Source organism: Equus quagga, chromosome 13 (assembly GCF_021613505.1).
Source record: "Equus quagga isolate Etosha38 chromosome 13, UCLA_HA_Equagga_1.0, whole genome shotgun sequence".
Lineage (NCBI taxonomy): Eukaryota > Metazoa > Chordata > Mammalia > Perissodactyla > Equidae > Equus > Equus quagga.
In genome coordinates, this window is record NC_060279.1 from 28134998 (window position 1) to 28147739 (window position 12742).

Below are 12742 nucleotides of genomic sequence, written 5' to 3' on the forward strand. Positions count from 1 at the left end.
TCTACGTCAATGACCTCAGTTTCCACCTTAAGAAACTAGAAACAGAAGAGCCAATTAAACCCGAAGTAAGCAGAAGGAATAAAGATCAAAGTAGAAATCAATGAAATAGCAAAGAGAAAAACAACAGAGCAAATCAATGAAACCAAAAGCTGGTTATATGACAAGCAATAAAATTGATAAACTTATAGCCAGACTGGTTGTTACTGCACAAAATTGGGGTTCTCTTATCTAATGTGCATTTAAAAAGCCAATTATTATGGCATCAGCTTTTGGGAAAAGAAAATAGCTTTATTGTTAGATTGATCTGCAAGGAGACAGGAGGCATATGCTCTCAGATCTGTCTCTCCAATCCAGGGCTTGGGGCACAATATGTGGGATGAAGGGCAGAGCAGTCTGAAGTATGGAGGTAGATGATGGGAGGTAAGGACAAGTAAAGTAATAGATGATCTGTGCCAGTGTAGCCAAGCTTCATGCCTCTTCATAGGATGCATGTTCACAAAATGTTGATTTTAGTGTGATCTGAGGGTCAAGTCTTCAGCCCCTTGATGTCATAAAGGTCACTTATGGAGCATTTGCCCAGGCCCAGTTGATGGGTTGGTAGTCACAACAGGCCTGAACTGGACAAAGCAGGATTCTCAGTTCCTGAAAAGGCACTTGTAAGTACTTTGTTGATAAGATGGGGTCAGTTGAACTGGTCCTAGAGGTCCTGTGGTTACATGGTCAGGAAGAAAAAAGAGAGAAGATATGAATTATCAACATCAGAAATAAGTGTGACTACAGATTCTACAGACACTAAAAGGATAATAAGAAAGTCACAATTGCGGGGCTGGCCCCGTGGCCGAGTGGTTAAGTTCGCGCGCTCTGCTGCAGGCGGCCCAGTGTTTTGTTGGTTCGAATCCTGGGCGCGGACATGGCACTGCTCATCAAACCACGCTGAGGCAGCGTCCCACATACCACAACTAGAAGGACTCACAACGAAGAATATACAACTATGTACCAGAGGGGCTTTGGGGAGAAAAAAGGAAAAAAATAAAATCTTTAAAAAAAAAGAAAAAAAAAAAAAGAAAGTCACAATTGCAAAAATTAGTAAGGTAAATAATACTGTATTTTGTGTGAATGTGGAGAGAAAAGAACTCTCCTGTACAATGAAGTAAATTTACACTGCAACTCTTTTCTTGAGCACATATCCAAGAGAAAGGCTCAAGCAGTTTTGTAAAGAGACATTGTAGTATAAGCCCTGACAATTGTTTTTTTTTTTTTCTTTTTTGTGATGCAAGTACCTGACTTAAGCTTTGATTGCCAAGGCATCCACTTCAAAGAGGCATCCCCTTCAAAAATGACTGTGTCAAATAAACACATTGCTGGCTACATGACTAGATAAAGAGCCAGTCCACCTCCCCACACTGAGGCTCCTTTGTTTTAGAGATCTTGGTTGATTTCAATAACTGACAGATCAGGCCACTTGTTTTTTCCTCTCCCGTGCTTTAAATTCCTACTCTGATGTTTTAAATTCACAAATAAAGTGTGAGCCTGTGAAACTCTAGGCTCTCACCCTCAACCTCAATAAAAGCAGAACCCCAGGCCTGTGCTCTCTCTTTTTCTATCTGTGACCTCACTGTGTGACCCCAGATGTGCTGTGTGATTTCTAGGTCCTGTAAGTAATAATACTTTATTTTTCCAAAGTTTCCTGATGGTTATTGCTGAAAAGCATTTTGCAATTATAATAGGAACCACAAGGGCTGGTCCAGCCACAGCATTGATTATTGATAGGCTGAGATGGGCACAAAACAGACATCTAGAAGGATATTTATCTTAGAGTTTTTTGTGGTAAAGGGGAATTGGAAGCAAACTAGGGCTTCACACAAAGGGAAGGAATAAGTAAAATGGGTGGGGATGCATTTATGGAATATTCTACAGCATTCCGGAGCAAGGAAAATGATGAACATATACACACCCTAAACCTTAATGCATGTTTAAGGACATCTATCACACACATTAGTTTGGGTTCCTGGAAGATAGAGAGAAGGGATTGGGGAATGGCAATCAAGAGATAAGGAAGAAAAAGAAGAGGGATGTTTACAATCACCAAAGATAACAATCTCTTATGAGCTAGCAATAGGCACCTGATGTGCAGAAAGAGAGAGAAATAATTGCAGGAACACTGTTACCGAACCTGAAGCGAGTTCACTCACCCGTTGCACAGCAAGCCAATTTCTGACACCGGGTGTGGTGGAAGAAAGGAATTTTATTTTTGCACAGCGCTGAGCAACGAGAGAGGGCAGCTAACGCTGAAATCCCAAACTCCCCAAAAAGCTAAAAGGAAGGGTTTTTATTTGGGGTTTTAGGTAGGGGAGGGGGAGAATATGGCCTTGCTGGTCGGAGCTTTCCCACCAGCCTGTCTTTGGCCTTGAGACACTTGCAGAGAGGAGGGAGCCATGACCTTGCTGGTCAGCAGCTTTCCCACCAGCCTGTATCTCTTTGCCGGGAGGAGATGATCCAAGTGCTTGTCCTTGATGGTGTCTGTCTCCATGGAGGATAGTGGATTCTGGAGCCAGGAAGCCAGAGAGTAAGCAGGGAATGAGTGTTTTGGTTTTAACCCCATATATGCTGGGTTTAATGTGGGGAAACTGATATCAGGGTCAGTATCACTACTACTATGTAAACTTATTGCCCTTCATGATCTCACTGAGATATAATAAAATGGAAAAGAAACTTAACTAACTGTAGGAAATGAACTTGTGCAGGGCACTCGTACGTGTAGACATCCAAATGAAAAGTAGGACAGACTGATTTTTAATAGGTAATTATTTATTTCAGCTAGCCTGCCAAATCCAGAAAAGTGAAAACTTAAGCTTAGTGATAATGATATATAAGGTATCAATAGTTCCACATTCCAGGGTCACTATGTGTATTAGCAAGTTTTACCAACATTTTTTATTGCAATAAATGATAATGCTTAAGTGAAATTGATAAACTGAGGTTTTTCTCTCTAGAGCTGTACAGAAAAGCGAATCTTTTCCCCATAGTCTTGCAAAAAGAGGTGTAGTGTATCTAAGTGGTTTTTTCCTTGTCTCTCTCTTGCTCTATTTTTCTAATCTCAGAGACAGTTTATGTAACTCCACGGTTGCTTTTGAGTCCTGGGGACTTGGGAGTTACTAAGAGTTTTTTGCCTTTCAGGACTATCTCACAATCTTCAGGGGCTTGAAAGAGAAAATCAAAAGAGAGATTTGGGGAAGTTTCCCCACCCTTGTAAAGGGTTGTGCTTCTTAAGGATGTCTTGTGATAGGAGGAAGATTGGAAGGTGAAGAATGACCCAAGGACTGATTGATGGGCAGGAAACTCCAGAAAAATACTTCGGATTCTAGCAAAATATTTCCCTGAGAGCTGAATCCAGATCTGTTCTGAGGTAATACTCAATATCAGCTCAAGCAGAGGGGACATTTAAGCAGCAAGGGAATTCCCAAAAATGTCTGAAAGAACAACTGGCACATCAGTTTTTCTAACCAACCAGAAATGGAACAAAAGCACATCATATATTGGAGAAAATACTGAGTGCTAGGGCCAGGATACCTGGTCAATGATGTTACCAGATACAAACACAGGTTCTTTACCTACTACACAAGAAGGGCCAAATAAAAACTGGAACACCAGGCTTACGGTAAGGAAAGGGTTTTCATTTTGGGTGATGTCAGCTGGGAGACAAGAGTGAGCCCTCAAATTTGTCTCATCTCCCTGAAAGATGGGAGGTGAGGGATTTTAAAGGTTGCAAGGAATGTGTCTGCTTGTAGGGGGCAGGGGGAGCCCGTGGCCTTGCTGGTTGGAGCTTTCCCACCAACCTACATTAGGCCTTGGGAGGCTGCTTGTAGGAAGGAAGAGGTTGAGATAACAGAATCCAGGTGGCTATCCTTGGCTGTCTGCCTCCATAGGGGATGGTGGATTCTGGTGCCAGGAAGTCAAGGAGTAAGCAGGCAAAGGAGATGAGTGTTTTGATTTTAAGCTCATATATGCTGGGATTTAATGTAGGGAAACTGATATCAGGGCTGGTATCAATAAGGCTCTCCTGTTCACAGACCTGGGCTGATCAGTTATAAAATAGATGCAACAAACTTTGCTCCCACTGCAGACTCATCACAATGCTTCAAGGTGGGAAGAAACAGTAGACACCTTATAAATTAACCCCAACAACTGAGGTAGTCCTTTAGGGTATATTATCACTTTTCCTATTTTATGAACCATCCTATTTTCATGTAATTTATTTTAAGATATCATATGACATAAAATTCATTGAATGAGTATTATTTACCCTCTTGCACTTGGGCACATCTGGATTCCAAGACTTTTTCCCTGAGCAAGAGATACTCTGGGAGCCAATCATCCTATAACACAGGTCACACTGGGTGGTGACAGTTTCAGGGTTGACATACTGATCCTTCTCCACAGACAGCTTTCCATTTGTTATTTCTGGTTTTAGGCACAGAGCTGTAATCAAAACACATTTTCTTAACATATCTCAGAGGAAACACATTTTAGCACGATAACATCATAATAAAAGAGATAAGAAACACTGCTGAATTCTACCTTTTCTTTCCACACTACTGATCCGCCACCACTACTACCACCACTACCACCTCTACCAACACCATCACTGGCTAATATTTACTGAGCACTCGTAGTATATCAGTCTATGTACTGAGCACGTTACTTGCATTATTTCGTGCAAGGCTTCAGCAGCTCTGTGAGAGAGGCACTGTGATCATCTCCATTGTAGAGACAAGAAAACTGAGGCACCAAGAAGTTAAATTCCTTGCCCCAAGTGACACAGCAACTTTTAAGTGGCAGAGCCAGAGTGTGAGCCCAGGAGTATCTATTCTAGATTCTGAGCTCTTTACTTCTGCACTATAGGACCTCTCTTCCTGCCTCAGTTTTCCTCTGTGTAAAATAAAACAGCAACATAGTTCCTGGAATTGTTACGAGTAAAATGATGTAAATAACCTGCTTAGGAACACTTTACTTATTCTGCCATAATAGCTGCTTAACCAACAGGGAGGTCAACTCCATAGGTCAACTCTCTCATGAAAGGTTCTGGCCTGCACAAGAACCTGAGGGTGTTATTTCTTGGACACTTGGAATTAAACCATGATGGACCTCATTCAGCACTCAAGTCCATGCCTATGGCAGCTCTGCCTCTGGCTGGGAGGACTCTTTCTCTCAGAGTCACTTCTAAACCACTCCACAGTGGTTCTATCTGCTTAGCACTATTCTAACCCAGGGAGCTGGGATAACTTTTACATTGAGGAGCTGGAGATGACCATCTTGAAAACATGCAGGAGATTTTAGCTTCTCCAACCAGAGCATATCCTTCCTTGCATTCATACTCCACCACAGTAGTGACCGATACTAATTTACTAATGTCTTTAGAGTGTCCATGTTTAATTCTGGGTGGAGGCCTGCAAGCTCGAATGGTGAAAGAGAGAGAGAGAGGAAGAGAGTGAGGTTTTTCTGACTCATTAGAGAAAAAAGCACACAACTAAGGGATTTATCCTTCTCAATCAATTTCACTGCCCATAAGACAACTTAGAATAATTCACAGAGGAAGGGTGTGCCCCCATATTACCAAGTGTCTGGGAATTAAGGAAAGTGGGTATGTGGGGGAAAGGGAATTGACTCATCACCTTGCATAGAACTATTGTTTTCAATAAATTTAAATATTTAACAAAGCGTGTAAGTGTTTATTATAGTCTGTCAGGCAATATTTTAAGCATTTAACAAATATTAACTCATTCAGTCCTCCCAAACATCTCTATGAGGTAGGCACTATTATTGTGGCTATTTTGCAAACGAGGAAACAGAAAGATGAAGTAGCTTGCCCAAGTTGCACAACTAGGGAGGAGCGTCAGTGCAGTTTTGTTCCACAAAGTTCATGCTCTTGACAACATGCTGCCTCAGCTGGGAGAACGGGCTAATTTGGGACAAAGAAGGATCTTTAGATAATACAACTTAGAGTCAGCAACAAAGTTTTTTCCTTTTTTTAACTGCAGTTATTCAAGAATATTTGTGAAAGAGACATTGCTCTGTGAAAACTTGTAAGGACTGTGCAAATCCACAACCCCCAAGCACCTTCCTACCCATCCACCCCAAGAATACTCTGTGTTTTTGAATCTTTTATAGAAAAGAATCTTAGGCAAAAACTTTTTTTATTTACTTGAATAATGAAATAAGAATTAGCCCATATGAAAAGACATTGTATCCAATTTCATAAGTTTTTGTTTAGGGAATTTAATAAAAAATTGTAATACATTGGTAAATACAGATAATTTTAAAGAAAGAGACTTTAGGAAAGATGTCTTATTGGGAATGAAAGAGGCTTCATAATTTTATTTTCTATAAATAAAAGATTATAATCATATAGCAACCCCGGGGTATTTCGAAAAACTTTCTCCTGGCTTTTCTCATTGAAAATTCATGCTCAGAGAGCATTCTCCCATCATGCCTTGTGTTCCCACATTTGTATCTTTACTTATGCAATCCTTTCTCCCTACCATTCCCTGATCCTCCCCTACATTCATCTAGTTCAATTCCCACCTTCCCTGGTCTTTTTAGTGTTCCTGGACCCAATTTCAATGTGTGTGTGTGTGGTGTCTGTTGAACCAAGCAATTCTCCAGACACCAGCTGGGTATCCTACCATCCAAGTCAATTCTAACACTAGATACCCAGAGATAGCGTCAGATCCCACAAGTTAAGTGTTCAGTCCTACCAGACTGCATCCTCTCCCAACTTCATACACCAATCACAAGTCCAGGCTATTACCTGTTCTTCTGACCTATGGCTATAAATCAGAGGTTCCCACGACCCCCTCTTCCAGTTCAATTAATTTGCTAGAGTGGCTTACAGAACTCACAGGAACATTTTTACCTACTAGATCACTGGTTTATTGTAAAAGGATATAACACAGCAACAGCCAGATGAAAGAGATACATAGGGGAAAGTATGTGGGAAGGGATATAGAGCTTCCATGCCCTCTCCTGGCCTGCCACTCTCCCAGCATCTCTGAAAGTTCACCAACCCAGAAGCTTTTGGAACCTTTTGGTTTTTTATGGTGGCTTCATGACAAAGGCATGATTGATTAAATCATTGGCCGTTGGTGACTGATTCAATTTCCAGCTCCTCTCTCCTTCCTGGAGGTCAGGGGGGTGGGACTGAAAGTTCCAGCCCTTTAATCATGTAGTTGGCTCCCCTGGCAACAGCCCCCATCCTTAGGTTGGGTCCAAAGTCACCTCATTAACATCACAAAAGACAGCTTTGTTGTTCTCATCACCTAGGAAATTCTCAGGGTTTGGGGAACTGTGAGCCAGGAATTGTGGACAAAGACCAAATAAACATGAGAAATATATATTTTTCTTATAACTTACAATATCGCACCTGTGAACTTCCCTGACTGCCTCTGGCACACAAAAGTCTTTGGTTTCTCCGAACTATATAGTATAGCACTTGTTAGTAAAAGCAGGAGTATCTCTGTACCATTGTGTTAAGCAATTCACAATACGATATTCCATTTAATTCTCAGAACAACTTTATTATTTGTGTCATTATCATCATCATTTACAGATGAAGAAACAGACGAACAGAAGAAATAAATTGTAAATAAAAGACTAAGTAAATTAATCACACAAGCTCATTCAATGAATGGAGTACAACTGAAGTTTGTTTCCCCCTGAATCTGAGCTCTTAATGATGCTCTATTCTGTCTTACTGATTTGGCAGTTGTATTATGATGTGTGTGTGGATCTATGTTGATGGGTAGATACATAGATGGACAGATCTTTATTCTAACTTTTGCACCTTGAGAGGAGGGAGTACATTTTATACCTCTCTCCATGCCACAGGCACTCAGCATGTTCCTCTGAAAAGAGTAGTTCCAAAATACATACTTGTGTGAAGGTGATATTGTTACCTATACAGAAAGCCTAGAGTTCAAATATGACCTTTCCAGAGCCTCATACTAAATGAATTTTTGTTAACACAGTGGACATAAGATTGTTGCACTAAACTCCATGGAGAATATTAAGGGGCATACTTGCATCCTGTTGGGATGCTAAGGCATAACATGAGTAGTTAAGTGGCAAATGTCAAAAGAAAGCAGAAAATACATGCTATAGGAGGAGAAAGAATACCATGAATTAGATATGACAAGAAAATTCCTCCTAGAGGCAGGAATTGGAATTGGATAGGTAGCTATGTTGGTGGAAGGCATTCTATATTTGGGGAGAATTATACTAACAAGGGTGGGAAGTGGTAAATGCATGGAATATTCACGGTTAGCAGACTAATTTGACTAGAGAATCATCTGGGGAAGAAATGAGAGAGAAGAATACAAAGATAAGTTGGGATCAGAGTACGGCAGGTTTTGAACAACAGACTGAGTTAAAGACAGAATTCTATAAACAACTGGGGAATTTTTGAGGGAATGAAAAAGAAGGAGTTTATGGAAAAAAAATTGAATAACTCACAAAACCTGTTGGCCAATAGTATATGGCCTTCTTTCATTGATTTAGTCAACAAGGAAGAAGAAATTCAAAGACAAGCATGGAGGATTGATAGAATAAATAGATCCCCCCTCCTCCCCAAACACACACAGAAGAAAGAAAATGTGACTTCTTACTAAATATGGTCAAAAATCATCAGGTCCAATTCCCAGACAAACACTGAAGAAGTTTGTAATCCTACATTGACTCTTTTTGTCTAACTTTCAGGCTTTTCTCAATTGTTTTCATCTTTCTGCTGTAGAAGAAACTTTCAAAAGAAAGAAGCCTCCATATCTACCTTAGAAAAGACTGCCCCAATGTCACTGTGGTATTAAGGCATTTTAATAAGTCTAAAAATATATAGTTGGACTTAAGTTTCTTTAGAGCTATAGAAAGGAATCAGTACATCTTCCCTCAATATCCAGAAGCTTATATTTTAATGCTATTATAAGAGATCATCTGGGAATTTCTGAATATATATTTTAAAATTCAGGTTAGAAATTAGATAAAAAAATCATATAAGAAAAAGGGAGAGATCTATAAATTAAGAGAGAAGAGATGTATCAACTAATTGCAATGTGCAGAACTTATTTGAATTCTAATTTGAACAAATAAACCATTACAAAAACATTTATGAGACAATCAGGAAAATTTGAACACCAACTAGATATTTGATATTACAGAATTGTTATTGAATTTTAGATATGATAATGGTTTGTGGTTATGTTTTTTAAAAAGAATGCTTTCTTTAAGAGATACGTACTGAAATATTTAGAAATGAAGTAATGTATCTGAGATTGCCTTCCAAATAACTAAGAGTGGGCAAAGCGGGTGTGGGTCTGGCTAAACCAAGATTGGCTATGAGTTGATAATTGTTGAAGCTGGATGATGAGTACACAGAATTTTTATATGCTTTAAATTATCCAATGGAAAAAAAAGAAATCATGTCACATAAAAAATCACCTTTACCAAGAACTTTTATACACATAACCCATGAATTTAGACTCAATTTTCTCAGAATTTGGGATAACAATTATAATCTCATTTTTTGCTTTATAGATGGCAAAAATATGACAATGATTAGAAACAAAAATATAGCTAGAGATAAACATTTTAAAAATATGTGAACTTTAAGCATTTGTGAATTTATGTTTATATTTGTATATAAGAAAGTGAAGTTATTTGCAATTCATCCCTATTTGTTTACCAGCACAGATCCCCAGGAATTTATACAAATCTATTTATTTTCCTCTAGTAATGGTAATAGTATGTACCTAAAAGTATTAAAACTTGTTGAAAATATTTTGGAGCTCAATCTTTCCATTAATAAAATGGAAATTAATAAATAATTTGTTATATCACGGATAAAGCAATTTGTTAATTGTTAATACAAATTAATGTTAGTAAAACAAGTTATTATACCTCCCACAAATTGGTGTAAATTACTCCAATTTGACCATATTCTTAAAATTCCTAATACAGAATGAATGCATTTGAAATTGATTCGTCTAAACTTCCTTCTCCTCATTAATTTTGCCCTTGACTCTTGCTTTTCCTGGGGCCCCGAGCACCAGTAATTACCTTTCTCACTGTGTCAGCTGTCTAGGCATAGGAGCATGGTCAGAGCCCCAAGAAGGAACAGAGCTGGAGACTTTCTCTCTGACGCAGCCCTCGTGATACTTGTTGGATGTGCACCAACAGAAGCTCAAAGCTCTCAGATTTTACCTGGAAATATCTGGAAACCGGAGAGTGAACCAGCAGCAGCACCTGCCAAACTGGAGTTCAGCCATGTAATAGCAAAACTCTGGGGGAAAGTCAGGTGGAGACTGAGCTCTGAGTTAGGAAGAAGCTGAGCAGAAGAGGGCAGAATTAGGGCTCAGACTCAGTTGAGTCAAAAGGCACTTGAAACCTCAGTTCTAGAATGAAGGTCCAAAGCCAGGGGCAAGTAGGCTGTGGAACTCCGAGGATACTTAGAAGTGTAACCCTAATCTTTCTTTGCACAGTAGAAGTGGGAAATTCCTATCTAGAAATGTAAATAATTCGTTTCTGAGTAACAAGGCAAACAAAAGATGGGGGAAAAAAGCACTTTGGTTCAGAGCGGGCAGGCTCAGCAACACTCAAAGCAGATCTTGAACACGATAAAGCCAAGTGTTAGATCCAGTGGAATCTGGACTGGGGTGAAGGAAAGCCATTACTGAGAAGAGCTACCTAATTAGGAAAAGTTGTGACTTCAGTTATGAGTTTGGACTGCCAACAGCAGAATGAAATTAAAAAATGAACAAAACAAAAATGCATGGAGAAAGTTAAATTTCCTTCCAGAAGTTCTAAAGCCTAGTGGAGAGGGGGAAGTATGAAAAGACTCAAGAAAAATTACTCAGACAATATTTCAGTGGACATTCCTTTTTGTTATTACTGATTTACCTAGGATACCTAATGAATCACTCTTTGATGCTCTTCTAGTCTGCTGGAAGAGGGAACAGTGGTGCTTGAAGCACTGAAAAAGCATGCAGCAGCCATTAGAGTGGTTGGGAGTGGTGGATTAGGAGGAGAGGAAGGTTCCATAAGACCTTGAGAATATTTGGAATGCGTTTGATCAGCCAAAAGATACACCCAGTCCCGTGTCACATCTCTGACAAAAGCAGCAAAAGATAACTGTTCACGTGCGTAATTTATCTTTCACGGGAAGTAATACTTGAAGATATGCTGATGTTTATTAAAAGAAGACAACGAGTTCTGGGAAATGCCTGAAAATGACCTTCTTACCAAGTTCGCCTGCGAAGACTAATATGAATTCAAAATCAAAAGTGCTTAGCTCTTACCAGAGATAACCAAGTAAATTATGATGTAATATTTGTGGTGGAACAATTATATTTTAACCTTTCTGGAGAGAAGAGGAAGCAAATGAATCCACCATGAATCTGCTTTACTTTAGAAAGAGAATCCAAGACAACACTGAATATTAGTTAGAAAAAAGGGAGCAATTTAAAACGTTCACTAGAAGACAATTTTGAATTATTCCTTCTATTAAGCACCTACCATGTTTCAAGAACTTTTCATAAATGATTCCATTTAATCTTACAACAATCCTATGATGTTTTTAATCTTCTTCTCAAAAAAGATTAAGTAACACTTGCCAAAAAATTTACAAACAATAAGTGGCTGAGCCAGGATCTGAATCATACATGTGCTTTCCACTCTAACCCAGTACTTTTAAAATAATGTATATAACTGTCAAAAAATAGATAACTAGATAGAGACAAAAAAGGTATTAAAATGAGGTTAAGATCTAGAAAGCAGAAGGCTCTTTCTTCCAAATAGTGAAAGGACATAATCAAGAGCTTACTGAATAAATGAATACTGACATTGACAGAATCCACTGATCTTATTCAAATTTTTATACTGGTGTGTACACTTGTGAGTGCACTCAGTTCTGTATAGTTTTATCACATGTGTAGTTTTGTGTATCCACCACCACAGTCAAGATACAGAATGGTTCCATTTCCACAAGGATCCCTTGTGTCACCTTTTTATAACCACTCCCACCTACGTCCTACCCATCTCCCCATCCCTAACCCCTGGCAACCACTAATGTGGTTTCCATTTCTAAAATTTTGTCACTTCAAAAGTGTTCTATACATAGAATTATACAGTATGTAAGCTTTGGGATTAGATTTTTTTTCACTCAGCATAATTGCTTCCATATCCATTCAAGTTTTTGTACATGTCAACAGTCTAGGCCTTTTAATTGCTGAATAGTATTCCACGGTATGTACGTACCACAGTGAGTTTAACCATTCACCTATTGAGGGAAATCTGGACTATTTATCATTTTTAAGTAGTATGAATAAAAGTGATATGAACATTCATGTACAGGTTTTTGTGTGAATACAAGTTTTCATGCCTCTGGGATAAGCAACAGGAATGCAATTGGTAGGTCATGTGACAGTTGCATATTTACATTTTTAAGAAACCACCAAATGATTTCCAGACAGGCTGTACCATTTTACATTAGTACTAGCATGTATAAATAACTCAGTTTCTCCACATCCTTACCAGCATTTGATGATGTCACTATGTTTTTATTTTAGCCATTCTAATAGGTGTGTAGTGATATCTCACAGTTTGAATTTGCATTTCCTTAATGGTTAATGATGTTCAACATCTTGTCATGTGCTTATTTACCATTTGTATATTCTCTTCAGTAAAATATCTGTTCATG

The 12742-nt window shown here is 38.8% G+C and overlaps 1 protein-coding gene across 1 annotated transcript; it reads right to left on the reverse strand.

The window, feature by feature from the left end:
* Positions 1–248: 248 nt before the first annotated feature.
* LOC124249714 (C4b-binding protein alpha chain-like) lies at positions 249–12089 on the reverse strand. The gene is made up of 4 exons (XM_046680954.1): positions 12078–12089; positions 10249–10372; positions 4304–4479; positions 249–706 (listed from the first exon to the last, which is right to left on the reverse strand). The coding sequence occupies exons 1-4, from the start codon at positions 12087–12089 to the stop codon at positions 698–700; spliced, it is 321 nt and encodes a 106-aa protein (XP_046536910.1). The 3' UTR covers positions 249–697.
* Positions 12090–12742: the final 653 nt, after the last annotated feature.

What these genes read in the sequence shown, in the direction of transcription:
- LOC124249714 (XM_046680954.1), bottom strand. An exon ending in CGGTTTCCAGATATTTCCAG is followed by an intron (nt 4,480 to 10,248) that starts GTAAAATCTGAG and finishes TTTTGATTACAG; the next exon opens with CTCTGTGCCTAAAACCAGAA.